General features: G+C 43.5%; 1 protein-coding gene across 1 annotated transcript in view; it reads left to right on the top strand.

Moving 5' to 3' along the window:
* The window catches only part of TBC1D19 (TBC1 domain family member 19), a 135,378-nt gene that overhangs the window by 43,146 nt on the left and 64,903 nt on the right, over window positions 1–27,329 (top strand). Inside the window, exons 5-11 of the mRNA XM_083159365.1 lie at window positions 7,839–7,913; window positions 9,486–9,549; window positions 13,643–13,689; window positions 14,923–15,033; window positions 16,073–16,145; window positions 16,778–16,816; window positions 18,964–19,076. Coding sequence (XP_083015491.1) covers window positions 7,839–7,913; window positions 9,486–9,549; window positions 13,643–13,689; window positions 14,923–15,033; window positions 16,073–16,145; window positions 16,778–16,816; window positions 18,964–19,076 — 522 coding nt within the window. The remainder of the gene's footprint in view (window positions 1–7,838; window positions 7,914–9,485; window positions 9,550–13,642; window positions 13,690–14,922; window positions 15,034–16,072; window positions 16,146–16,777; window positions 16,817–18,963; window positions 19,077–27,329) is intronic.

Below are 27,329 nucleotides of genomic sequence, written 5' to 3'. Positions count from 1 at the left end.
ACCCCTTCCTGGATAAAGGTTATCACCTCTATGTGGATAACTTTTACACCAGCATCCCCCTGTTTAAGGCCCTTGGTTCAAGAGGTACAGCAGCTTGCGGTACTGTGCGCAAGAACCAAAGAGGCCTCCCAAAAACGCACATTGCCCAAGTAATGAGAAGGGGTGAAAGCAGGGGAATATGCAACAAAAATATGTTGTTGGTCAAATATAAGGACAAGAGGGATGTCCTTATACTGACAACAATTCACGGAGACAGTACCACCTCCATCCCTGTACGAGGTACCAGTACCCACACCTCCAAACCTAATTGTATCCTGGATTACAATAGGTACATGGGCGGAGTTGATCTTTCAGATCAGGTACTGAAGCCGTACAGTGCCCTGCGGAAAACAAAAATCTGGTACAAGAAGGTGGCCGTGTATATCATCCAGATGGCACTGTATAACGCTTACGTGCTATTCCGTTCTACCGGCCAGAGGGGGACATTTATGCACTTTCAAGAGGAAGTCATAAAGGGCCTAATATTTGGGAACCAGCAGGCAGAGGGCCCCAGTACTTCTAGTACTGGTCCCCGTATTGTACCAGGGCAGCATTTTCCTGATGAAATCCCCTCCACTGGAAAAAAGGGCAGGACACAAAAAAGGTGCAAAGTTTGCTATAAAAAGGGAATAAGAAAGCAAACTATTTTCCAGTGTGACACTTGCCCCGACAAACCCGGCCTATGTATAAAGGAGTGTTTTAAAATATACCACACATCTATGGAATATTAGGTTCATAATTTCACCGTGCTTCGGGGGTCTTGCTAATGCCACATAGCACCCACCATTCATTCCACCAGAATCTGAGCCGCAAAATCCAAAAATCACTCCTTCCCTTCTGAGTCCTGCCATGCACCCAACTGGTATTTTTTGGTCACATGTGAGGCATTGCCGTACTTGGGAGAAATTGGGGCACAGATTTTGGGGTGCTTTTTCTCCTTCATTCCTTGTGAAAATGAAAAATTTTTAGCCAGAACTGCATTTTTGTGTAAAAAAATGTAATTTTTCATGTTCACTGCCCACTTGTATCAAAATTGGTGAAACCCCTGGGGGTTTGAAATGTACACTATACCCCTAGATGAATTCCCTGAGGGGTGTAGTTTGCAAAATGGGGTGACTTGTGGGGGGGTTCCACTGTATTGGTGCAACATAGCACCCACCATTCATTCCACCAAAATCTGTGCTGCAAAATCCAAAAATCACTCCTTCCCTTCTGAGTCCTGCCATGCACCCAACTGGTACTTTTTGGTCACATGTGAGGCATTGCCGTACTTGGGAGAAATTGGGGCACATATTTTGGGGTGCTTTGTCTCCTTCATACCTTGTGAAAATTAAAAATTTTGAGCCAGAACTGCATTTTTGTGTAAAAAAATGTAATTTTTCATGTTCACTGCCCACTTGTATCAAAATTGGTGAAACCCCTGGGGGTTTGAAATGTACACTATACCCCTAGATGAATTCCCTGAGGGGTGTAGTTTGCAAAATGGGGTCACTTGTGGGGGGGTTCCACTGTATTGGTGCTTTGGGGGTCTTGCTAATGCGACATAGCACCCACCATCATTCCACCAGAATTTGTGCTGCAAAATCCAAATATCACTCCTTCCCTTCTGAGTCCTGCCACTTTTTGGTCACACATGAGGCATTGCCGTACTCGGGAGAAATTGGGGCACAGATTTTGGGGTGCTTTGTCTCCTTCATACCTTCTGAAAATGAAAAATTTTGAGCCAGAACTGCATTTTTGTGTAAAAAAATGTAATTTTTCATTTTCACTGCCCACTTGTATCAAAATTGGTGAAACCCCTGGGGGTTTGAAATGTACACTATACCCCTAGATGAATTCCCTGAGGGGTGTACTTTGCAAAATGGGGTCACTTGTGGGGGGGTTCCACTGTATTGGTGCAACATAGCACCCACCATTCATTCCACCAGAATCTGAGCTGTAAAATCCAAAAATCACTCCTTCCCTTCTGAGTCCTGCCATGCACCCAACTGGTATTTTTTGGTCACATGTGAGGCATTGCCGTACTCGGGAGAAATTGGGGCACAGATTTTGGGGTGCTTTTTCTCCTTCATTCCTTGTGAAAATGAAAAATTTTGAGCCAGAACTGCATTTTTGTGTAAAAAAATGAAATTTTTCATGTTCACTGCCCACTTGTATCAAAATTGGTGAAACCCCTGGGGGTTTGAAATGTACACTATACCCCTAGATGAATTCCCTGAGGGGTGTCGTTTGCAAAATGGGGTCACTTGTGGGGGGGTTCCACTGTATTGGTGCTTGGGGGGTCTTGCTAATGCGACATAGCACCCACCAAAATACCACCAGAATCTGAGCTGCAAAATCCAAAAATCACTCCTTCCCTTCTGAGTCCTGCCATGCACCCAACTGGTATTTTTTGGTCACATGTGAGGCATTGCCGTACTCGGGAGAAATTGGGGCACAGATTTTGGGGTGCTTTTTCTCCTTCATTCCTTGTGAAAATGAAAAATATTGAGCCAGAACTGCATTTTTGTGTAAAAAAATGTAATTTTTTCATGTTCACTGCCCACTTGTATCAAAATTGGTGAAACCCCTGGGGGTTTGAAATGTACACTATACCCCTAGATGAATTCCCTGAGGGGTGTAGTTTGCAAAATGGGGTCACTTGTGGGGGGGTTCCACTGTCTTGGTGCTTGGGGGGTCTTGCTAATGCGACATAGCACCCACCAAAATTCCACCAGAATCTGAGCTGCAAAATCCAAAAATCACTCCTTCCCTTCTGAGTCCTGCCATGCACCCAACTGGTATTTTTTGGTCACATGTGAGGCATTGCCGTACTCGGGAGAAATTGGGGCACAGATTTTGGGGTGCTTTTTCTCCTTCATTCCTTGTGAAAATGAAAAATTTTGAGCCAGAACTGCATTTTTGTGTAAAAAAATGTAATTTTTCATGTTCACTGCCCACTTGTATCAAAATTGGTGAAACCCCTGGGGGTTTGAAATGTACACTATACCCCTAGATGAATTCCCTGAGGGGTGTAGTTTGCAAAATGGGGTCACTTGTGGGGGGGTTCCACTGTATTGGTGCTTGGGGGGTCTTGCTAATGCGACATAGCACCCACCAAAATTCCACCAGAATCTGAGCTGCAAAATCCAAAAATCACTCCTTCCCTTCTGAGTCCTGTCATGCACCCAACTGGTATTTTTTGGTCACATGTGAGGCATTGCCGTACTCGGGAGAAATTGGGGCACAGATTTTGGGGTGCTTTTTCTCCTTCATTCCTTGTGAAAATGAAAAATATTGAGCCAGAACTGCATTTTTGTGTAAAAAAATGTAATTTTTCATGTTCACTGCCCACTTGTATCAAAATTGGTGAAACCCCTGGGGGTTTGAAATGTACACTATACCCCTAGATGAATTCCCTGAGGGGTGTAGTTTGCAAAATGGGGTGACTTGTGGGGGGGTTCCACTGTATTGGTGCAACATAGCACCCACCATTCATTCCACCAAAATCTGTGCTGCAAAATCCAAAAATCACTCCTTCCCTTCTGAGTCCTGCCATGCATCCAACTGGTACTTTTTGGTCACATGTGAGGCATTGCCGTACTCGGGAGAAATTGGGGCACAGATTTTGGGGTGCTTTTTCTCCTTCATACCTTCTGAAAATGAAAAATTTTGAGCCAGAACTGCATTTTTGTGTAAAAAAATGTAATTTTTCATTTTCACTGCCCACTTGTATCAAAATTGGTGAAACCCCTGGGGGTTTAAAATGTACACTATACCCCTAGATGAATTCCCTGAGGGGTGTAGTTTGCAAAATGGGGTCACTTGTGGGGGGGTTCCACTGTATTGGTGCTTGGGGGGTCTTGCTAATGCGACATAGCACCCACCAAAATTCCACCAGAATCTGAGCTGCAAAATCCAAAAATCACTCCTTCCCTTCTGAGTCCTGCCATGCACCCAACTGGTATTTTTTGGTCACATGTGAGGCATTGCCGTACTCGGTAGAAATTGGGGCACAGATTTTGGGGGGCTTTGTCTCCTTCATTCCTTGTGAAAATGAAAAATTTTGAGCCAGAACTGCATTTTTGTGTAAAAAATTTAATTTTTCATTTTCACTGCCCAGTTGGACCACAATTGGTGAAACCCCTGGGGGTTTGAAATGTACACTATACCCCTAGATGAATTCGCTGAGGGGTGTAGTTTGCAAAATGGGGTCACTTGTGGGGGGGTTCCTAAATTTTAGCATCTTATGGTGCCTAGAAACCTACATGGTGCCTAAAAAATAATCTCATAAAAAGGAGGCTCCAAAATCAAGTAGGTGCTCCTTCTATTATGAAGCCTGTGGTTTGGTCAACGTGCACACTAGGGCCACATATAGGATATTTATGAAAACAAAAGATTTGGGGGAATCAATTTTTAGTCACATTTCTCTAGTAAAATGTACTGTGTTCCTTAGAAAAATGTATTAAAATTGCAAATCTGCAAAAAAAATGAAATTTTGAAATTTCACCTACACTTTGTTTTAATTCCTGTGAAACACCTAAAGGGTTAACAAACTTCCAAAATGCTGTTTTGAATACTGTGAGGGGTGCAGTTTTTGAAATGGCATCATTTATGGGGGTGTCTCACATACAAGTCCCTCAAAGTCACATCAGAACTGAACTGGTCCCTAAAAAAATCAGTGTTTGAAATTTTCTTGAAAATTTGAGAATTTGCTATTCATATTGTAAGCCTCCTAGTGTCCAAAAAAATTAAAAGGAAGTTGAAATAATGATGGAAACATAAAGTAGACATATGGTCTATGTTAGTTATTAACTATTTTGAGTGGTAAGATTATTTGTCTCACAAGCAGAAAATTTAACATTTTGCAAATCGCTAAATTTTCCATTTTTTCACGACATTTTGGTATTTTTCACAAAAAAACACAGACTGTATCGACCCAAATTTACCACTAATTTGAAGTACAATGTGTCACGAAAAAACAATCTCAAAATCACTGGGATAAGTAAAAGCAAAAAAAAGTTATCCCCACTTAAGTGAGACATGTCAGATTTGAAAAAAATGGCTCTGTCAGGAACGCAAAAACTAGCTCTGTCAGGAAGGGGTTAATGGAATGCGAATTGAGGCATGAAAAATGCGATAAATTGTGGTAGTGCAAATTTTAGTTAAGAAAATGAATGCACATCTTCATAACTAAGTGGCATAGGGTTCCCCCTCCTGAGCATAACCAGCCCCGGGCTCAAAGAACCGGTCCTGGTTTTAGAAATTTAGGGGTCAAAAAACATAGGGTATCCCCAGGCTCAAGGGCCAGTACTGTTTCCCAAAATATGGGGTACAAAATGACTAGGGGTCCCCCCGTATTTTGACAACGAGCATCGGGCTCAAACAGCCAACAGGGTAATGCAACAGCCGGGGAAACTTTTTTTGCAAGTTTCCCCGGCCAAAGCATTAATCCCAATAAAGGAGTCCACCCCCTCCTGCAGAGATTCTCCTGCTCAGGCTGAAGCCTGGGGCTGTCCCTGGTGCCCCTGGGGCGGTGGGCACCAGCTGATAAATTGTTAATAATATATTAAACTATTGTGTAATGCTGTGGAACTACAAGTCCCAGCAAGCCTACACCGCATGCAGGGACTTGGAGAACCACAAGTCCCAGCATGCAGGGCTTTTGTGCAGTACGGACAGGCGGAGGAGCAGAGCAGGATCTATATGGTCCTCTTGCATGTGATCCCATTCCACACTTCTGGGAGGCTGCCCTTGTCAGAGGTCCTGATGTACACGGAGCTGCACATCTGATCAGATCAGCTGTCAAACACATCCGATTTGTCCACTTTTCTCCCGATTCCTCAGCCCAATTCAGCGGAATCGGGTGAAATCAGGTTAGTGTATATACTAACATACTGCAAATATTTAGTTAGCGCTGATAGCAAATGTCTTTAGGTTACAGGAGCACCAGCAGTATTTAAATTAAACTAGTGTATGCCGATAAATACAGCATGAGGCAAAAAAAGACCCCTATAAGGTTTAATAAGGCACAGTATATCCTATTCACAATGTTAGTATATTATCTAAAAGTGCATGGAATACAGTTTATTTTCAATTGGTTTCCAATATGATATCATGATTTTGTGGCATATAGCAGCCTTCATTTAATTTCATTCAGCTTTCATCTCCTCATCAGATTTGAAGTGTTGACCCGTAAGGTGCTCTTTCATCTTTGGGAATAGGGTTGTAGCGCCTGCAGTTCAAGGAGGTTCTGCCACACCTGTCGTACAGCCCCGGCCTTGCGCCCTGCGACTTTCACCTCTTCCCAAAGATGAAAGAGCACCTTTAGGGTCAACACTTCAACTCTGACAACGAGGTGAAAGCTGCCATTTGGTCCTGGTGTTGACAACAACCACCAGCTTTCTCCAATGGATTTGCCCGATTCATCAAGCGTTGGCGCACATGCGTAGAAAGGGATGGGGACTAAGTTGAAAAGTAAATAGTGCATTATATAGAGGATAAATTGAGTTATAAAAACTTATAGCCATAGAGGCATTACTTTTCAATCCAGCCTTGTATGTTCTGCCTTAGTGCAGAATATAAGCAGTGGCAGCTCCAGAGGTGGGAATGCAGCACAGTTCAAAAGTCAAATTGGGAAGCCACTCCCACTTTTAATCGCGCACGATTGTTGTTACACTCTTTCTCACTCTGTAAAGCCACTCCCACTGCCAGTGAGTCGGTTTAGAATAGCAGTTGGTGGCAGTTGGTCTTAAGGTGCCCATACACTAGTAAGATTTATCTTCAGATCTGGCTGGTTGGAACAAAAACATGGTTATGGATGAGTGACAGTTTGTCAGTTTTCCAGCATTTCCAAACAAATGGTCAACTGTCATTTGCTCTCATCCATGACCAGGTTTTTGTTCCAACCAGCCAGATCTGAAGATAAATCTGCATGTGTATGGCCACCTTTACTTTACTATTTGAATTTTGAACTGTGCTGCATTCCCACCTCTGGAGCCACCATTATATATAAGTATGCCAGATAACTGCAGTATGGACGCTTTCCTCATGGAGTATCACATAGCAGATTCTGCCCATCTAGCAAATGGTATGAATGGTGCTTACAGGTCTTCTGTATTTTAGTTACTACACATATACATCATGTTGTGGTAGCTACTGATGTCAGGATCTGGACCACTGAGAGACAATGTCTAGTTAGACCGTGAGTAGGTCAACACCTAAAGTTGACATGCATTATTAGTTTAACAGTGACAAAAGTTCTACACAAGTAAAATGTTGACATGGATAAGGATGACACATAAAAAGGTCAACATAAATTGCCTTTTTTTTGGTGGCTTTTTCATGCTTTATCCTCCACGTCGACTTTAAGTGGGAAAGGTAAAGGGTGTAGCGGTATCGGAGCGTGGCACCTGGCCCGAAGCATGGAGAGGGTCCACGCTATACCAATTGGGAGTTCACGTGCTCAGCTGTTGACATTGGCACCAAAAAAAACACACGAAAAACTCATGGTGACCTTTTGCCGGTGTTGATGTTTTACTTGTGTCGAACTTTTCTCAATGTCTAACTATTGCATGTCCGCTAGACATTGTCACCCACTGATGTCAGGCTGTTCTCTTGCACTCGGTGTAGTGCTGGCATAATGGGCACTGATAGTTCTGATGGCTACTCTCACAAGCAGAAGAACAAAGGTTGTGTGGCCGCATAGATGCTGCCAATTCTGTATACATGTGAAGACCACGGTTTCCAAGCCCGGATCTGTGGGCGCCTGTCATGCGACTTTGAATCAGGCTATTGATTTTTACTGTTCTTTGTTATAGGCAAGTTGGGAGAATCGAGTGCTGAAGAGCTTGAACAGTATGTGTACAGAGCTCAACGTTCCTCTTGCACGCAAGGTACCTCTCTAATCATTCTGTATAGTGTTGGTCTGAGGGCGCCGGGCCTGTATCAGTACTACAGTATGTACTTATTTATAGTGACAGTAATTGCATGTATATTTTGCTAAATGTCATTCTGTCTAGCACAATATGTCATTGTAGCATCTATTCACTGCCTAAGTGGAATATTTCATTATGCTTTTGTACAGTTGCGCTGATATTTATTGCCGAAGCACATTGGCAGCAGTGCCTTCTATATTTCTACATATATTTGAAGCTTGAAATCAAAATTTAATTTTAAACAGAACCTTATTATCACAGATGTGCAATGACTCACAATAAGGTATGTCTGATATCAAATGATGCATTGTATAACATGATTGGTAGTTAGAGGCCAGTAGCGGGTTTACTGCTATGCTACCAAAGCAGGCCTAGGGCCAGGTGGGTCCCAGTAGGTCTGCCAATAGGGCTTGAACCATGGAGACCTGTAAGCTTATATACAAGCACTGCACTGGATGAATACTCCCGGCAGGCTATTGGTGATTACAGCTGCTGGTGCTCGCCTGTGTCTCATAGTGAGTTGGTGTGAGTGACGTGTCATGCAGTATGGTGTGTGTGTGTGCAGTATTTCTCTGTGTGTGTGTGTGTGTGTGTGTGTGTAGTGTATGTGCAGTTTGTGTATGTGTAGTGTGCAGATTATGCGTAATATTCATGTAGTTGTGATTTTTGTGTATGTGGAGTGGGTTGTGTACAGTGAGTGTATGTGTACACTGTAAGGACATTTTTGCAGATTCTTATCCAATTAGCAACTGCGCGGGCAGATAGCTTCTGCAATGCCATCACAATTTTTCCAATATAGTTGAATACACACCTATAAGTAGGACTTAAAGTAGTACTTTAAGGTGGTGGAACTCATTTCACCTTCCACCATCGTCCTGGTGTGTACTGGGCATAACTTTGCAAAGAGTAACTGTTTGTTTGATTGCATTGTAAGTGAAATCTAGTACCTCGCTTTAGAGGTGTGGGAAGGGGCATCGGATAGTGTACCAGCTTACCGGAGTGTTTACAACTTATTTTATGTTTTTATTATTACTTCTTCCCTGATTGTGACATGGAGGATCTCCGGTCTTCTCTACAACCGATGGAATGCTTTTTGCGCCTTTCACTTACATATCCTAGACTCCTTAACCAACTGGGCGATCTTGATATTTTTTGGTCAGTGTTGGTCATATTAACAATCAAGTATTTTCAATATGTTGTATTTCCCCATGCATTGTCCCAGTGCTTCCCCAATGCATGGTTCCATTGATAGACCGTAGGTTTTCTGAAAGCATGTAATAGGCGCTGGATCAGGGTAGAACGCAAGTCCGAGTGAAAGTGTATCTAACAGAGTCTGTACAAATGATGAACTTTAGGGTAAATTCTTCTTTTTTTTTTTTTTTTTGGTTTATCCTATTCACATGAACCTGTGTATCATTAGCTTCCATACAGTAAAGGCACCGAGTCTGTAGCTTCACCAGTGTTCATGAGATAGCACAAAGTGCCCCTTGCTTTGGGGTTAATTAAACTTTAATAGCATATATTTTTCAGAGGCCGGTTGACAAGCAGAAGGAATTACTCAATAAATGGAATGAAATGGGAACCGATGAACCAGGTACGGAATAAAATGTGGCGAATAAAGAAAAAAAAACAATTACCTTGTGTATTATTGTGTATATTGCACTAAACTGACTACATATACTATAATGTAATTGCACATGCCATAGGTGTTCTGTGTTACCTACTAGAAAACAGACATTGAAAACGTAGAAAGAATGTCTTTGTCTTAATGAAGGGTCAGTTTCTTCTGCCACCAGTCTTGATGCTGTTGAGTCCTATCTCTCTGCAATGTTACTAGTTGTGATATACAGCACATGCAGGGACACTTTCTCCTTTATATTAAATGTAAGGCATGCCAGACACGCACTGGGACATGTTATCAGCATCCCGCTTGGTCCCAAGGCGCAGTCCTGGTCCCTGCTGCCACACAAATTAGAAGATGAGGATCACTCCACGCTCCTCGAGGATAAGACGTTACGAAGATGACAAAAATGTGTATAGGCGCTGGGATCCTGTTAGTCCATCAATCTCCAAACTTCCTTAGTATGTAGGTATCCATAATGCCTCACAAGCATAACGAAGTGGGAGAGAATAGAAAAAAACTATATCAGATAATGAGATAGAGAGAGAGAGAGAGATATATATATATTAGTCAGAAGATAGATCCGGCACTGCAGGTCTTAAACGTAGCCAAGGTATGGTGTATGCGCCCCGGTGCCAGCAATAGGGACCTTGCAGCCCCTGGTATATATAGAAGAGGACAAAGGGCACTCAGGGTCTTTTTCCGGTGAAAACAAGAGACTGTTTATTCAGTCATAGAAAACGTCCGTCTACGTTTCGGGGTCTCCCCCTTCGTCAGGACAGGTTAGCGGTGTAGTGAACAGTGATACAGTACAAAGGATTTAAATAAGCTCAGTGACTTACCCCCTCCTGCAGCTTGCGCTCACTCACGACGACCGCTGGGCACACTTCCGGGTACGATCGCGCCGTGATGACGTCACTGAATAAACAGTCTCTTGTTTTCACCGGAAAAAGACCCTGAGTGCCCTTTGTCCTCTTCTATCTATCTATCTATCTATATCTATATATATATATATATATATATATATATATATATATATATATATATATATATGGGGTACCCAACACCGCGCCCTAGTAACCAAAAGCTGCACCTCTGAAGGATCCCTGTTAGCTGAGACCCGGAACAGACAGAAATACAGAAAAGATCAGGGTGCGCTAAGGTAAATTATACAACTTTCTCATTAAAACATAAATATTTAATAAAAAGCCTCTGATAAGGCTTAGAACAAATCAGACAGTTACACAGCCATTTCATAGAATAATTTTACAATCCATAGTATGGAACAGGCCCAACGCGTTCCGTCACCCACGTGACTTCATCAGGGGCGTTTTGGATGTTGATTGAAATAGGTGCGATAGCACTTCTAGGGGTGTCTCCAATTGATCAAACCATAGGTATTGTATTCAAGCAAGAACCATACAGATATATATCTTCTCGGAGCATCTCTAAATGACCAAATAAATAGCTGTGTATTCCAGATAGAGTTGCACAGGTGTAAATATGTCGCCAGACATCAGAACAAAAAAGCAATAGCCTAGGCGTGTATCACCAATTATTCTATGAAATGGCTGTGTAACTCTGTCTGATTTGTTCTAAGCCTTATCAGAGGCTTTTTATTAAATATTTATGTTTTAATGAGAAAGTTGTACAATTTACCTTAGCGCACCCTGATCTTTTCTATATATATATATATAATGTGTGATTGAAGAGCCAAGGGAAAGTGACCCAATTGCGGATAGCGTACCCTCACTCACACAGTGATAGTGGTATTCAATCTTATAAAGGTATCTTTAAATGTGGTCAGGGACACCAGCGTGTTCTGGATAGAAAAGCTCACACCTCAAAGGGTCATTTGATAAATGGCGTACCAGACAATTATACAGGAATGGATCCTCTCATAAAGGTATCTTTTTCGGAGTATCATCCAATACTGTCACTCTGATGTCCGGAATGAGTATGCGAAAATTAATATTTTACCTTATTAATTCATTACCTTGTTTATCAAGGGGCAAAAAAGTACCTTCTTGCTGGTGGGACTAACCTACTAAGCACAGTAACTGGGAGGAGATTTACCCCCCACTTCAGCATCCAAGATATAACATCTCTGCACTGCTGCCTCGGAAAAGCGGTATACAGTACCAGGATGCATTGCACTTAGGGTTACCACCTTTCTCCTTTAATTCCGGACACATATTAATTACACAGGTTCTGTGGAAGTTTAAAACCAGGTGATATGGAGTCTTGAAGTTAGCCAGCCACAGAACCTGTGTAATTAATATGTGTCCGGAATTAAAGGGGAAAGGTGGTAACCCTAATTGCACTGGGTATAATACATTTACCCCCATATACACTAAAGGTGCGTACACACGGTTCGATTCCATTTTTGATTGGATTTTCATTAGATGTGGACTATTCGACCTGCTCTGAAGTTTTTCTACTCCTTTTCGATCTCCACTATTTTCTATTCGATTCTCCATTCAATGTGCATTCGATTTGATCAACACTGGCTTCAGGCAGGAGATGGACATCGAATCGATTGCTGCAGTGAACACATTAGGTTTGCACTACTTTTAGTCTTGGCTGCTATTTTTGTATTCGATTTACACTACTAGGTTGCACGCATTGGGATCGAATCTGCATCAAAAAACCATTCGATTTTTCTATTCGATGTTGCTTCTATAAGCAAATTTGAATAGAAAAATAAGTGCATATCTCGCCATGTGTATGCTCTATAATGAAGAAACTTTCCCTCTGCTATAACTAATGCTTGGCTGGGGAACATAGATGGTTTTCCTGTTGACATATCACCGAAAGAACAAGTGCAAGCAAAAACTAATGCGTTTTTACAATTGGAGTAAAGAAATAGAAATGCTGATGCAGTAATGTTGGGTGGGAATTGGATAAAGGCAAATACATGCCAAGTCATGCCGGCTTGTTCGGCTCAGATGACCGTGACACAGAATCTCTGAGCTCAAAATTATATTATGTGTTTATTATGGAATCTTTCCTAGAAATTGTCTGGAAGCAATAAGACCTCCTTACTGACATGTGATAACAGCATTGGGGCCGATTCAGACCAGCTCGCATAGGTCAGAATTTGGACCCATCTCCAATGGTGAGGGAATGCGCATACACATAGGCACTAATGGCCCACAAAAATGGTAGGCGCATCCATAGAAACGCTGAGTGGGCCCCAGGGAACCCAGGCATTCCCCTGCCTGCTCGGTGTGGGCGGATGATGTCACATGACATCAGCGAGTGCCTCCAATTAGGAGAACAATGTGCAGCCTAAAAGTAAGTCCTAGGATACTTTTCGGCTGCGTACAGTGGAAAAGTCATTTGATGGTGAGCATCCAATGATTTTCCTCTCTGTAGGCGGATGTGTAAGCCTACAAATCCGCTTGCAACATAGCGAGGTGATTCAGGTGCCACAGGTTCTATTCTCGCTCTATGGGGGTCATAGACTTCTGACGTGGATTCCGATGGTCAGTGCTCCGACATCGGAATCCGGACTGTTTAAATGCCCGACCGTTGGGATCCCAACTGATAGGGGCTATTGTGGGAGAATAGCCCCTGTCAGTCGGAATCCCGACTGTTGGGCATTTAAACATTCGGCGTCCGATGTCGGAGTACTGACCGTCAGAATCCCTACTAACGGGCAGTCACCTGGCACCCAAAGCTTGGACCTGCAAAGCCACCCAGCACTCAAATGCCGAGTAAAAGCCGAGATTTAGAGGCTACTCTGTCTGGTATTAGTTTACGGTACTTATATCTGGGCTCCCGTTTTTCTTATGAGACTGTGTCCCCTAGCGGGGCTCGCTGCGCTCACCACGCTTCGGGCACGGTGGCTCGCTGCGCTCGCCACACTATATAAAATCAACTCCATGCCTAGTTGGATAGTAGGGGTATGAAAAAATGGGGTGCATTTAACATGGGAGCCCAGATAATACATAAGTACCTAGTTTACATATGCAGTGTTGCCTATGTCCTAAGCTTGTAGTGCTGCTCACAAGTTAAGACTGGAATTATTTATAACCTTATCTTTTCTCCCTCCCTTCCACAGACTTGAGTAATTTCAGACCTGTTTATGCACCAAAGGATTTTCTGGAGGTATGTACAATAGTGCAGAGAGCAGCTGATGGATAAAGTTCAAATAAAAGTTGAAAATCATTTTAATATGACCTTTATTTCCTGCCTTTAACAACTGATGGTATTTAACATTTATGCTAACTGACCAAATAGACAAAACATTCTAAATTAATGCAAATGATGTTTGTTGTTGCCGGGAATAATGTGGACAAGAATTTATCAAGAGATCACAAGATATGAGCACATTTGGAGGCAGCGTGCGTCATTGTCTTCTAGTGGGTGACCTAATTATTATTCTGTGTACTGCCACTTCAGTGCCATGCATAGCGTCAGTTGTGTTATCCAATGCGTAGTAGGAAATGTTCTAATAGTACACACCACATGACTCCTAGATCTGTACCGTATACGGTCGCCGGGTAGACCGTGTCAGGATTGACAACTCTTGATCGAAGGCGTCTAGATTAGAGATGTGCAGGTTCTGATTTACTCTGATTTGCTCTGATTTCAAAGCAGGATCTTATTAGCTATCCCAAATCACATGACCGTTGTTGATAGCCAATAAGATCCTGCTTTGAAATCAGAGTAAATCAGAGCCTGCACATCTCTAGTCTAGATCGACAGTGATGGGAGTTAGACGCGAGCAATCAATCAACGGAGACCAGGTCGACCGTCACCATGTTGACACAAGTGGGACACACTTGCAGAGCCCAGGCTGGAAGGCTGGAATCCTGCACTTATCCAGGTCGCCGGTCACAGGAGAAGCCGGGGCAAGCACTGTTAGTGACATTGGAGCAGCATGGCAGAGGCCGTAGTAGCTGGTGAGCAGCTGGCAATGTGCGACCTGCAACACATGGACAGCGTGCACTGAGCAACCAACGCAGCGCCTCAATCAGGGCAGGGCAGACAGGCTGGGACTGAACTGACCGCGATGTAGCGGAGGCGCTCCAGCGCAGAGAAGCTTTCACACCGGGCTGTATCCTAGGAGCAACTCTGCTATCTAGCATGGTTGAAATCCCGGGGTTTCGGCCCAGGACCTTTTCACACCAGAGCTAGTCCCGGTTGTTCCCGGGGCCAGCCCAGGAAAATAGACCGGTGTGAAAGGGGCATCAGTTGTATTTTTTATTTTCTTGGAAGTCCCACAGTCTAAATGTACAAGAGCGATAGTTTTGAACTGTTGTAAATTTACTACTATAAATTCACAGCACAGGAAAATGTGTAAACCATCATGTATAATTTGTATCTCTTGTTTTGTAGGTGCTAATTAACCTTCGTAATCCTAACTATGATATTGGGGAACAAGCAAGTTTTAGATCTCATCTCGGTTTAATTCAGGTTCCATTAAAAATTAAAGATATCACTGAACTGGTGAGTGATAGGGGCATAATACTGCTGTACTTAAATTAAAATGTCACATTTAATTGAATGGAATTGTCCATAAACATTTATTTACTTGTGGCAGACAAGGCATTGTACAGAGTAAGTGGCAACTCTGTACAGATGTAGCCATGCATTGCGGCATGGATGGCATTAATATATACGTACATATGGATGCACACTCCTTCTGTTGGAGGCCACCATGCTGGTGTATGTATGTGTGTGTGTGTGTGTGTGTGTATGTGTATGTATGTATGTATGTATGTATGTATATATATATATATATATATATATATATATATATATATATATATATATATATATATATATATATATATTATTGTACAAGGTCCTTGAGGGCAGGTAAATCTAAACTAAAAGCCTGTTTTTGTTATGTACTTTTAATTTTAGGTTATAATTTTGCCCCACACAGATCATTCGCATGTTAATCAATCAGGAAGCCCTGAGGTGGTCCTTTGTTATCAATTAAAATGTCAATACCATATGACATCCTGTAGGGCAGTTGGCTTACAGGAGATAGTAAATGTAGCCTTTTGTCTATGCTGCATATTGGTTACTTGGAGTTGTGCAGCTTGCAACAAACGCAGCAGGGACCAGCACTAAATCTTGTACCTAAAAATATATTCCATCTATATCGGTCAGAGGTCAAAGCTTTACCATATTCTATTTGTTTCTGACTAAGAATTTATATTTCTATAATAGATGGGATTTCCCAAAAAGTCCCCTTTTTTCTGGAGCTCGGCCTGCAGTGTCCAGAGGGGAAGGGGGATGGGGGTAAGGGAGGGAGTTGCCTGCCTGCCACTCACTGCTCTGCTTGGTGTCTACTTACTGGAGAGAGGGACACGAGGCATGGACAGCAGCTCTAGGAGTGATGAAAAATGAAAGGTGTGGCTTCTGTCCTGCATAGCCATGCCCCATTTTGCCAAGGCCATGCCCAGTCCTGAGACAAGTTTACAAGATGTTGGGAGGTATGCTGATATAAAAATCCATTATATACTTTTTCCCACAGAAAGAGTTTTTTGGAGAACTTGGTCTAAATACAGGCCAATTGGGCGTGGATGACTCAACACCAGTACCGCCAGGTAATCTTCATATTAAGATAAAAATACTGTTTTCTTTTTTTCGACTTTGTCATTGATACACAGCAAGGCCCACTATATGGATGGCTTACTAATATAAGGACAGATGTATTCAGCCTTAACAAGAGATAAATGCAAGGGTGATAAAGAGAGATAAACGTCCAGCCAATCAGCGCCTTACTGACTTTTTTCAAACACAGCCTGTAACATGGCAGTTAGCAGGTGATTGGCTGGGCGTTTATCTCTCCTTATCACCCTTGCATTTATCTCTTGTTAAGGCTTAATACATCTGCCCCATTGTTCCTAACAGCTTTCTAGAACCTAATGACATCACTGCAGTAGGGTGTACAGCTATCAGTGATGTCATAGTGACTTGATAAGCTCCAGTCTCCTGAATATTGGTTATGCCCACAAAATGGCTTCCAGCACCATGCACGCTTTCAGAGGCCATAAGTATGAGAAACTTTTGTTCTTATATGTCAAAATAATTGGCATTGAACTAATAACTATTGCCTAAAATTGAATACATGCTTGCTTGCTTGCTGAATACGTGCTTTACATTGTTTAGTATATGGATTGCAGTTATGTGACAGCGATTGAGATTGTAAACAACCTTTTTTGTTTTTTTTGTAAAGAATTATTTGAGAATGAACATTTCCGTATTGGGAAAAAAGGTATGTAATGCTACTGCTCTGTGTTTTGTCCTGTAGAAAAGCCGCATGCATTGTATATACTGTACAGGTTGAGTATCCCTTATACAAATATCCGTTATCTTATTATTTTTTTGAAAACCTTAGTCTCCAAAACGTACTGTTTTGGTTTTGCTAAAAACCTACTGGGGACACCTGTAACTGGCACTACTAGGGACACCTGTAACTGGCACTACTGGGTAGATTATATGTAACTGCACTAAATATATGCAAGAAAATGATTGCTTGGCATTCAAGGTCAGTGCCTGAGATTTTACACAAACTTTGTTCCATAGTTTAAAACTTTGTTTCGTGCACAAATAAAATAGATTTGTGTGTATTTCATGTGATTGATGAGCTTATACAACATAAATGCAAACTACCTGAAAGATACCTTTTTTTATTCAAATCAAAAAAATATCCCACAATCCAGAATAATCCATTATCCAAAATGCTTCCGGTCCCAAGCATTTTGTATAAGGGATACTCAATCGAGTAGAAACCATGCTTCTCATGACATAGTGTATAACCTAATCCGGCCAATTAAGTTACAGAACTCACCGCTGCAATATCATTGTCAGCGAGCATCAGTTACATGATGTTGTAATTTGGGGCTAAAGCGCTTGGGCATTTCATCTTTCTGCCATGCAGCACTGAGCACCAGCAGCACTCCACTCAGGCTCTGCCCGAAAACCGTGTTGTGAGGCTGTGCTGCTTCATATTAGAGGTTACACTCTGCAGCCACACACTGGCCCATCCCCTCCGCTGCATCTGCCGTCCTCTCCCTCGCACCTGCTTGCCCTCTCTGCCACCTTCCTTCTCCAACACATCCATCCACCCACTCTCCTGCCCACTGTGCCACGTCCTTTCACCCACTGAAGGATTGCTTCTTAGCAGTTCCTGGCACTGTGTCAGAGGCCAATCCTGAACTTTTTGTTCAAACAGAAAGAGTGTTATTCTAATTCAGTTGGTCACACAGGAGACCGATATTTTTTTTATTTTTATTTTTACAACTGCACATAGGGTTTATGCACATGTGAAGCCGCTGTGTGCAAAAGCCCACTGTGATTGCACACAGAAGTCCAAGCAGGAGGCACGGAGGGGCGTGTGGAGGCAGGCCGGGGAATTTACCTATGGCAGAGGTTCCCAAACGCGGTCCTCAAGGCACCTCAATGGTCCAGGTATTAAGTATATCCATGCTTGGCCACAGGTGACTTAATTAGTAAGTCAGTCAGTCTGATTTAACCATCTGTGCCGAGCCATGGGTATATCTAAAACCTGGACCGTTGGGGTGCTTTGAGGACCGCTTTTGGGAACCGCTGGCCTATGGCAACGGTCATCGCTTCATGGGCGTTCCGATGAGAGCACTGGATGTTCCCATGGTAATTCCCCGATGGTGCGGGGGTAGGGCAGCGGATGCCAGCTGCCCACCCTGTCCTTGCACAGGGTGCCCACAGAGGTGTATCAGATCTGCGAGTGCTGAAGAAATCATTCAATGGTCGCACACCATCGAATGATTTCTCCCCTGCACCCAAGGCTGCGAATGGATGATTATGCAAATGTCTGGGGAACCAGAATAAGGACCAGTGTGTCCCCAGAGCATGCACTGCTATCCGTTAATTGAAGTTGGGATGAACCAGGAGGTTTGTGTTGCGCAGCTCTATATTTACAGCTCCTGCCTGTGACCTGCAGTACTCCATGCTCTGACGCAGCAGCTCCCTCTCCAGCTGAGGTGAAGTTGATTAATTAAAAAGTGGTCAGTCCTGTGTATAAAACAAGACTGACAGACCATGGGCCCTTATTCTCTCATACTGAAATATAAAACTGCTTTTCAGGTACTACAGATAGTGAAGATGTGAGAGCCTAGGTCCTAGCCTGTTAGTACCACAGCTTATAAGGAAAGAGAGGCAGTACATAGGACAGGACGGGTATAATGGAAGTGTGTGTATTACAGGTAAGTTGTTGAGTAAGTCCATGAGTAGTGATGTATAGATTTAGTAGCAATTAAATCACTGGCTGTCGTAGTCAGGGGTAATTGGAACAATTGGCCAGGGTCCGGTAAGTTGCGGTAGGCGATTGTCGGCATTCATCAAGTGTTTCCATAATGTACAATATCTGCTTTTCATTTCCAGTTCTATCAGAACATGAAAGTGCAGCTGCTCAACAGTATGTGCGGCAGGGCTGCCCCACAGCGCTTCGGGCTGACTTATGGGCGCTCATCCTGAACATCACCGACCAACCCGAGGTAAGATACAGAATGGCAGTTTTATAATGCAGCAATACTGATATCATCACATGGTATGTGTGCAGATACGGCTTCTTCCCCTTGTGTTATTGAGGCGATAAGTGCGATAGCGGCAAATCTATCTCTCTCTATGAATTGTAAATAATGACAAATATAGTAGATTCATATTTCAGAATGTGACCGTACATTGATGGAATGCATGTGTGACAGGCATCAGACACCCCTGTGTAGATGCATTGGGAAATAAATTATCATTTATTTTTACGAATTTAAACCATTAGATACCATACAGATAATTTAATTAACAGAGGAAGCGCTTGGATCAAAATACTTTAATTAACATTATTACATATAACAAGAAAAAATCATGTTAATAAGTAACACCCTCATACCCCTTTCACATTGCAGCGTTAACACAGTATATTGCCGTTTTTTTTACCGTTTTAAAACTGGAGCAGCTGCAGTGTAAAAGCTCCATTGTCAATTTACCGGTGACCGAATACCGGTATTCTGAAACGTGTTAAAAGCAGGATCTTACACGTTTCTGAGCCGTTTTTTCCCTGCAGTCTGAACAGCTTAGAAACAATATTTGCTACAAATGATAACCAGACAAGGGTGATAGGTTATCTCCCTGTATGATCCCCATCCACAAGCAGGAAATAAACATTTAAAATGACATTGTATGGCTGTCTATCGGTGAAACGGGTTGACTCTGAAAGGTACAAAAACGGTATTGAAACTGCAATATACCGTTTACAACATGCAATATGAAAGGGGTTTAACTGGCTTTTGACCAATTTTAAGACACGTTTACAAAAACGGGTTGAAAGTAGAGATGTGCACCGGCCACTTTTCGGGTTTTGGGTTCTGATTACCTTGAGGTTTTGGGTTCTAATGGGTTTTGGCAAAACACCTCCTAAGTGTTTTGTGTTTGGATTTATTTGGGTTTTGGGTTCTGATTTTTTTGTTAAAAACAGCAAAAATTGCAGAATTTGTTTTTTTTTTTGCTCCTACGCTATATTGACCTCAATAACATCCATTTACACTCCTTTCCAGTGTATTCTGAACACCTCACACCTCACAATATTGTTTTTATTGCCAAAGTTTGCACTGAGGTAGCTGGATAACTATGCTAAGCCACACAAGTGTGCGGCACAAACACGTGGCTCATGTAAGAGTGGCACTGCAGCGGCAGACATGATGGCAGTTTAAAAAAATAGGCCCATAAAAGATACCTATCTGGCTTGATCATGCACGGTTTACCATGTGCAGCCAAGGAGCGGTGGGCATTTTGTGCAGCACAGAGTTTGTCTGCAAGTGTGTAACTGTTTCGATCACTTTAACATCCAACAAGACCCCTATCTGGCTTGATTGTGTGATAATGTAATCTGATTGTTTAATTTTGTGATTATTATTCATTTATTATTACCAGTCGTCTCTTAAATCATTGCCTAATGGGTGTAGGGGAGTGGGCTAATCAATTTTAAGGTGGCAGATGGAAGATGTAATGTAATGTAAACCATCACTAGCATTGGTTGCAGCAGTGGCAGTAACTGATGGACCCGGCTGTGCAGATAAGGAGGATGCTGACAGCGATGATGTCAAATGGAAAGCCAGCAAACTGTTGCTCCATGCAGCGCTGGAAAACTTCGCTGCCCGTGGTGATGCCATAGGGCATGCGTAACCATCACTAGCATTGGTTGCAGCAGTGGGAGTAACTGATGGACCCGGCTGTGCAGATAAGGAGGATGCTGACAGCGATGATGTCAAAGGGAGAGCCAGCGAACTGTTGCTCCATGCAGCGCTGGAAAACTTCGCTGCCCGTGGTGATGCCATAGGGCATGCGTAGGAAGACGTAGCACCCAATAGGGGTCATGAAGGCAGTAAGCATGGAAGAGGCTCTGTCCAGAGGGATCTGCCAAAACCCACACTTGGCATTCAGGGTGCTAAAGACCGTTGCACCTGGCATGTCAGTGATCACCTGCTCGATGGTGCAGAGTGTGTATCTGTTTTGGTCAGTTTAATATTTCATAAGACCCCTATCTGTCTTGATTGTGATTATGATTATTTTTATAATTAATTTCATCTGATTTTTAATTTGGTGATTCATTTATTATTTATTACCATTCGTCTCGTCAATCATTGCCTAATGGGTGGAGTGGAGGGGGCTAATCAATGACTAGGTGGCAGCTGGAAGAGTTCTATCTGGCTGCGACTTCTGTAACTCTATTGATCGCTAGGGTGGATTCAGGTGATCTGGCTCGCTAGGCGGGTGTTCCCTTTGCTCACTGCTTCACATGCGTCCCTCGTGAAGCTGTGCGCTCTGTCGAGGAGGATGTCCTTTGCCGTTAGAGAAGTACTGATCTTCTCTCAAGGTGTTACGACTCGTAGCTGCACTCCCCTGCTACAACCTCAAAACAAGCACCAAGACCCCTATCTGGCTTGATTGTGCACTGTTTACACAGTGCAGCCGAGGAGCAGTGGGCGATTGGTGCAGCAATCAATTACTCTCATTAGTGGAATGCAATCAGTTGTATGCATTTAAAAGACAAGTCCCTCATACGAATGACTCTCAGCAGTGGGCACCAGACCAGACAGGTAGATGAAGCAGTACTAGACACCACACGGTAGATACTGCAGTACTAGGCACAAGACCGGTAGATAAGGCAGTACTAGGAAGCCACACACCACACAGGTACGGCAGTATTAGGCAGAGAGCCCCAGACCAGACAGGTAGATAATGATATACGGCAGTATTTAGGCAGTGAGCCCCAGACCAGAGGGTAGATACGGCAGTATTGGGCAGTGAGCCACACACCACACAGGTACGGCAGTATTAGGCAGAGAGCCCCAGACCAGAGGGTAGATACGGCAGTATTGGGCAGTGAGCCACAAACCACACAGGTACGGCAGTATTAGGCAGAGAGCCCCAGACCAGACGGTACATAAGGCAGTATAGCCAGTGAGCCCAAGACCACAAAGGTAGAGATATACGGCAGTATTTAATTATTTATTAGGCAGGCAGTATTTAATTATTTATTAGCCAGTGAGCCCCAGACCAGACGGTACATACGGCAGTATAGCCAGTGAGCCCCAGACCACAAAGGTAGAGATATACGGCAGTATTTAATTATTTATTAGCCAGTGAGCCCCAGACCAGACGGTACATACGGCAGTATAGCCAGTGAGCCCCAGACCACAAAGGTAGAGATATACGGCAGTATTTAATTATTTATTAGGCAGGCAGTATTTAATTATTTATTAGCCAGTGAGCCCCAGACCAGACGGTACATACGGCAGTATAGCCAGTGAGCCCCAGACCACAAAGGTAGAGATATACGGCAGTATTTAATTATTTATTAGCAAGTGAGCCCCAGACCTGACGGTACATACGGCAGTGTAGCCAGTGAGCCCCAGACCACAAAGGTAGAGATATATGGCAGTATTTAATTATTTATTAGCCAGTGAGCCCCAGACCAGACGGTACATACGGCAGTATAGCCAGTGAGCCCCAGACCACAAAGGTAGAGATATACGGCAGTATTTAATTATTTATTAGGCAGGCAGTATTTAATTATTTATTAGCCAGTGAGCCCCAGACCAGACGGTACATACAGCAGTATAGCCAGTGAGCCCCAGACCACAAAGGTAGAGATATACGGCAGTATTTAATTATTTATTAGCCAGTGAGCCCCAGACCAGACGGTACATACGGCAGTATAGCCAGTGAGCCCCAGACCACAAAGGTAGAGATATACGGCAGTATTTAATTATTTATTAGGCAGGCAGTATTTAATTATTTCTTAGCCAGTGAGCCCCAGACCACAGACCGCCAGACTGGCAGATTCAGTGCAGGCAGCAGTGCAGCACCAGTGGACTATATATATTTATATTTAATATAATTAATAATGATATATATATAATAAATGGCACAGCACAGCACCAGAGGTATGCCCCAGCACAGAGGAGACAGTAGTACTACAGGCAGGTACACAGTTAGACTGTTCTCCTAAGCAGAGGAGAACATAGTATAGTACACAGCAGCACTGAGGGAGACAGCCCTAACAAATAAAATAATTAATTACAGCACAGGTCACCAGAGGTAGACCGCACAGAGGAGACAGTAGTACTGTACAAGTACACAGTTAGACTGTTGTCCTAAGCTGAGAACAGAGTACACAGCAGCACTGAGGGAGACAGCCCCAGCAAATAAAATAATCAATTACAGGCAGCACAGCACACCAGAGGTAGACCGCACAGAGGAGACAGTAGTACTACAAGTACACAGTTAGACTACTACACAGCAGCACTGAGAGACAGCACCAGCGATTGCAAAAGCTCAAGGTCAAGCTCAAGTTTAAGCCCCAGCAGCAGCACCAACACACCCTCTCCCAACCCACTACTTGACTGGAGTGAAGATGGCGGGGCACGGCAGCTGCTTATAAAGCCTCGCGAAATCCGACGCCGGGAGATGACGTTCTAATCACGCGGACGGACCGAGTCAGGCGGGAATCTCCGAGCGCTGCTCGGAATCGGGCTCGGAATGATGACGTCCGTGGGGGCTCGGATCTCTGAAATCCGAGCCCGCACATCTCTAGTTGAAAGCAGGTTTGCAATGTGAAACCAGTATCAGTTGTCACCTGGTATTAAACATATAAAATAATCCTTGTGACCCGAATATACACACACCTTTAGATAATATAGTTGATTGGTCACTGAACAACCTTTTGCTTACTGATGTCCTTATTCCAAAAGGAAAAACAACAGATCCGTATATTGGTAAATAGATGTTAATTAACTTGATCTTTTATATTCGGTGTCCAGCTGTATATTTATAACCAATCAATGGATCCAAGTGGAAGGCAGTCAGTTTTCATTTTATATCCAAATATATGTGAGTATTGGTGGTATAAATGTGTCCACCCCACAGTCTCTGTATGAGCAAAGAAATGACATGCAATATGCACTGATTGGAGGTATTAGATCTCACCCACACTCAGTGCAGTTGTTTGGTGGTCCGTTCCTCCTTCTCCCTTTGCAGGTAGGATAGCACTCCCACTCCCACCTCTTTGTTAAGCCACCGGGCAGGGGAACCGGGTGCGCACACAAACGCTGCACAGCGGACCATCAGGCAAGGGGTGTGTGAACCAGGCTGTGCCGTTGCACACAGACGCTCCAGTCCAATGTCACTATAGCAGCTGAACGGAACTCACTGATTGCAGGGCTTATACATCTGCTGCCATGGGACCACGTTGGTAAATAGTGGTATAAAGATCCATACAATGGTGTGGTATACTGGGTCAGTGATATCCTTTACGCGTTTCTCCGCTAAAGTTAAGTGGCAGTTTCTTCAGAAGGTAAGATACCATACAGAATCTGCTTGATCTGCATACCCTGAGTCGGCACATACGAGCCCGCTTACCCTGAGTCACTGCATACCAAATCTGCTTACCCTGAGCCGGTGCGTGCGCAGCCCGCTTACCCTGAGCCGGTGCGTGCGCAGCCCGCTTACCCTGAGCCGGTGCGTGCGCAGCCCGCTTACCGGGAGTAGGAGCATACGCCCGCTTACCAGGAGTTTTCCATGTGACTGCTATAATGCACAGTTAACGGGACCTGCGGAGTGACCAAATTGGAAAGTGGGTGTATCTTTCTTTATATTCCTTATCATATAATTTTTTTTTTTGGTTATACAGCCCGCACCAATGGTAGGTGCCAGTGGTACCTATTCATCTCTTGTCTCCTGTGCAAAGCAGCATGAACAAGTTATGCTTCACAATTCTCAGATAGCTCGGTACAATGATCCAAACCCAGAATAAAGTGATCATGTAAGCAATACACATAGACTACATATTGTGTATCATTAGGATCCTCCCAGGCACTCGCCATTCTCACAGGTGCAGCAGTACGGAAACTGGCAGGAGATTAAAGTAATTACTATTGTGATCACTTTACTTGTACACATCTCAGTGACCAGCTCCAGTCTCTGCGTACGTACAGTAATACATCCCGGCAGTGCTTCATTTGTTATTGCCACGAATAGCAGCAAAAACAAAATATGTTCCTCGTGCTATTTAACTGCATATTAAATCATGTTCGTGATTATTGTGATACTGTCAGTGGTCGCCAGCCCTATAGGGGATGCGGTGCACATTTTTAGTGTCCACATTGACTGTGTTGACATTTGGGGCAAAAAAGTGCAAAACCTCATGTCAACCTTTTTAATTGTCGACCTTCCCCATGTCAATCTTCAATCACGTTGACCTTCATGCATGTTGACCTAGTTGCTCTCTATCCAGTGATCCATACCCAACTAATGTATACCATATGAAATCAGCAAAGTATGTTTAATGGATGTCCTGAATTTAGTGCTTATCAGTTGGCTTAAGGCCCATACACACTGGGCGACTTTGAGCTGAAAGCCAATCAAAACTGCCTGTTTGAGTGGCTTTCAGCTCAAAGCCCCCCCCAGTGTGTATGGCCCGGCAATGAGCTGTGAGTGCTGCTGCGTGCTTCCGCAACATTGCCGGGAAAGCCGTTCATCCGCTGGTTATACCAGCAGATGAGCGGCTTTCAGGACTGCTTTGCATAGCTCTGCACTATGCAATGCCGTCCTCCCCCCCTCCGTCTGCGCCGGGCAGGGGGAAAGCCGCTCAGTGTGTATGCACTGAGCAGCTTTCCCCGCAGCGAAGATTGACATCATCGCTGTCCATACACGCTGGGCATAGTCGCCCACTGTGTATGGACCTTTTACAATCGCTTCAGATGCTTTGATTTGGGGTATAATGTAGCAGGTTATAATTGCAGAATAATTTAATGAAAATCACAGAGATGCTTAAATAGTGTTTTTCACGTTTCCTTATCTGTAAAATCAAGTCTGGCCTCCATTAATACATGTTCCTACTTTCTCTATTAACAAGCTGCCTAGAAATTGATATGTGGTGGCTGTTGCTAAAGAGGTGTGAAGACTTTAAGCTGTAGGAACAGTTCCACTTTGTGTTTAATTTTGCACTTTCCTGCTTAAAAACCAGCGCTGGGAATGAAAGGGCACATGATGATTTTCTCATCTTCATCACTTCAAGAGCCCGTCTCTGTAACTTGGGCCGTCATAGCGGTGGAGCGCGGCTGATAATTATCTCACCAGCAGAGTCCTGCCGAATGCTTGGAGCTCATACTGCCAATACGTTCTCTTCAGAATGTGTCTCTCAGGGCTAATTTAATAATCAGCTGGAGCCATTGCTTATAACTGCGGCGACTTTTATTGTCACGCTGTTCTTACATTAATTGATCCTCGGAAGGATAACAAGTAGTAATGCAGAGGAAAGAAAGACTATAACGCAATTACTCTTGCTCTGTCTCATCGCTCACTAGCATACGATGCTGGTTATCACTCGTCTTGGAGACTGAGACAGTTTACAGCTATGGCTCTTTCTACAATAGAAGCACTATTTGGAAGATCTTGCCAAACTTTTTCTCTGCTAGGCCCATATCCACTAGTGGGATTTGGGCCCTTTTCGCCCCATTCCGAGGCATCGGACATGTGTTTCTTCTCTGATTTTGTTCCGATACGCTGTCATGTGCACATCGGACCGGAGCCAGAGAGCGTCACTGCTTCACCAAGGATCCATCGTATCCCATAGCCGGGAAAAGCTGGCCATACGTCTACAGATCGATTGTCAGATTGGGCCGGTTGGAACAAAATCCTGGTAATATCTGAATGACCGTTTTGGAAGTTTTCCAGCATTTCAAAGCAAATGGTCAACTGTCATTTGCTCTCATCCATTACCAGGATTTTGTTCCAACCAGCCAGATGTGACAATAAATCTGTAGATGTATTGCCAGCTTAAGGCTGCGTCTACACATTGCGTCTTGACAGGTCCCTTTTAAAGGGACCTGTTTGGCAGAAAGGAACCTGCACATTTAAATCTATGGCTGTGTCTACACATTACATTATAGCAGGATCCAGTCGAACAGGAGCTGTTTAGCAGGATGCTCACTGTATATGAACACCAGTCATCTGCGTTCTCTCTGTTATGGGAAACCTTTTATGTCATTACCTTCTTCCCACCCCAAAAGGCTTCAGCTTCTTATTGAGGCCGCTGCTTCCAGGGCATTGCATCTGATGTTGCAGTATTGGTTGTACACATGTGCGGAGTGGCTCCTTTGTTTGCATATTGCAGAAAACATGGGAGACGTATGTAAACAATTTGGTTTGCATCCACCACTGAGTCAGGCCCATAATGTTGGACCACTTTA

The sequence above is a fragment of the Crinia signifera genome, chromosome 1, assembly GCF_055691185.1.
Source record: "Crinia signifera chromosome 1, ASM5569118v1, whole genome shotgun sequence".
NCBI lineage: Eukaryota > Metazoa > Chordata > Amphibia > Anura > Myobatrachidae > Crinia > Crinia signifera.
This window is presented reverse-complemented; position numbering and strand designations above follow the sequence as displayed.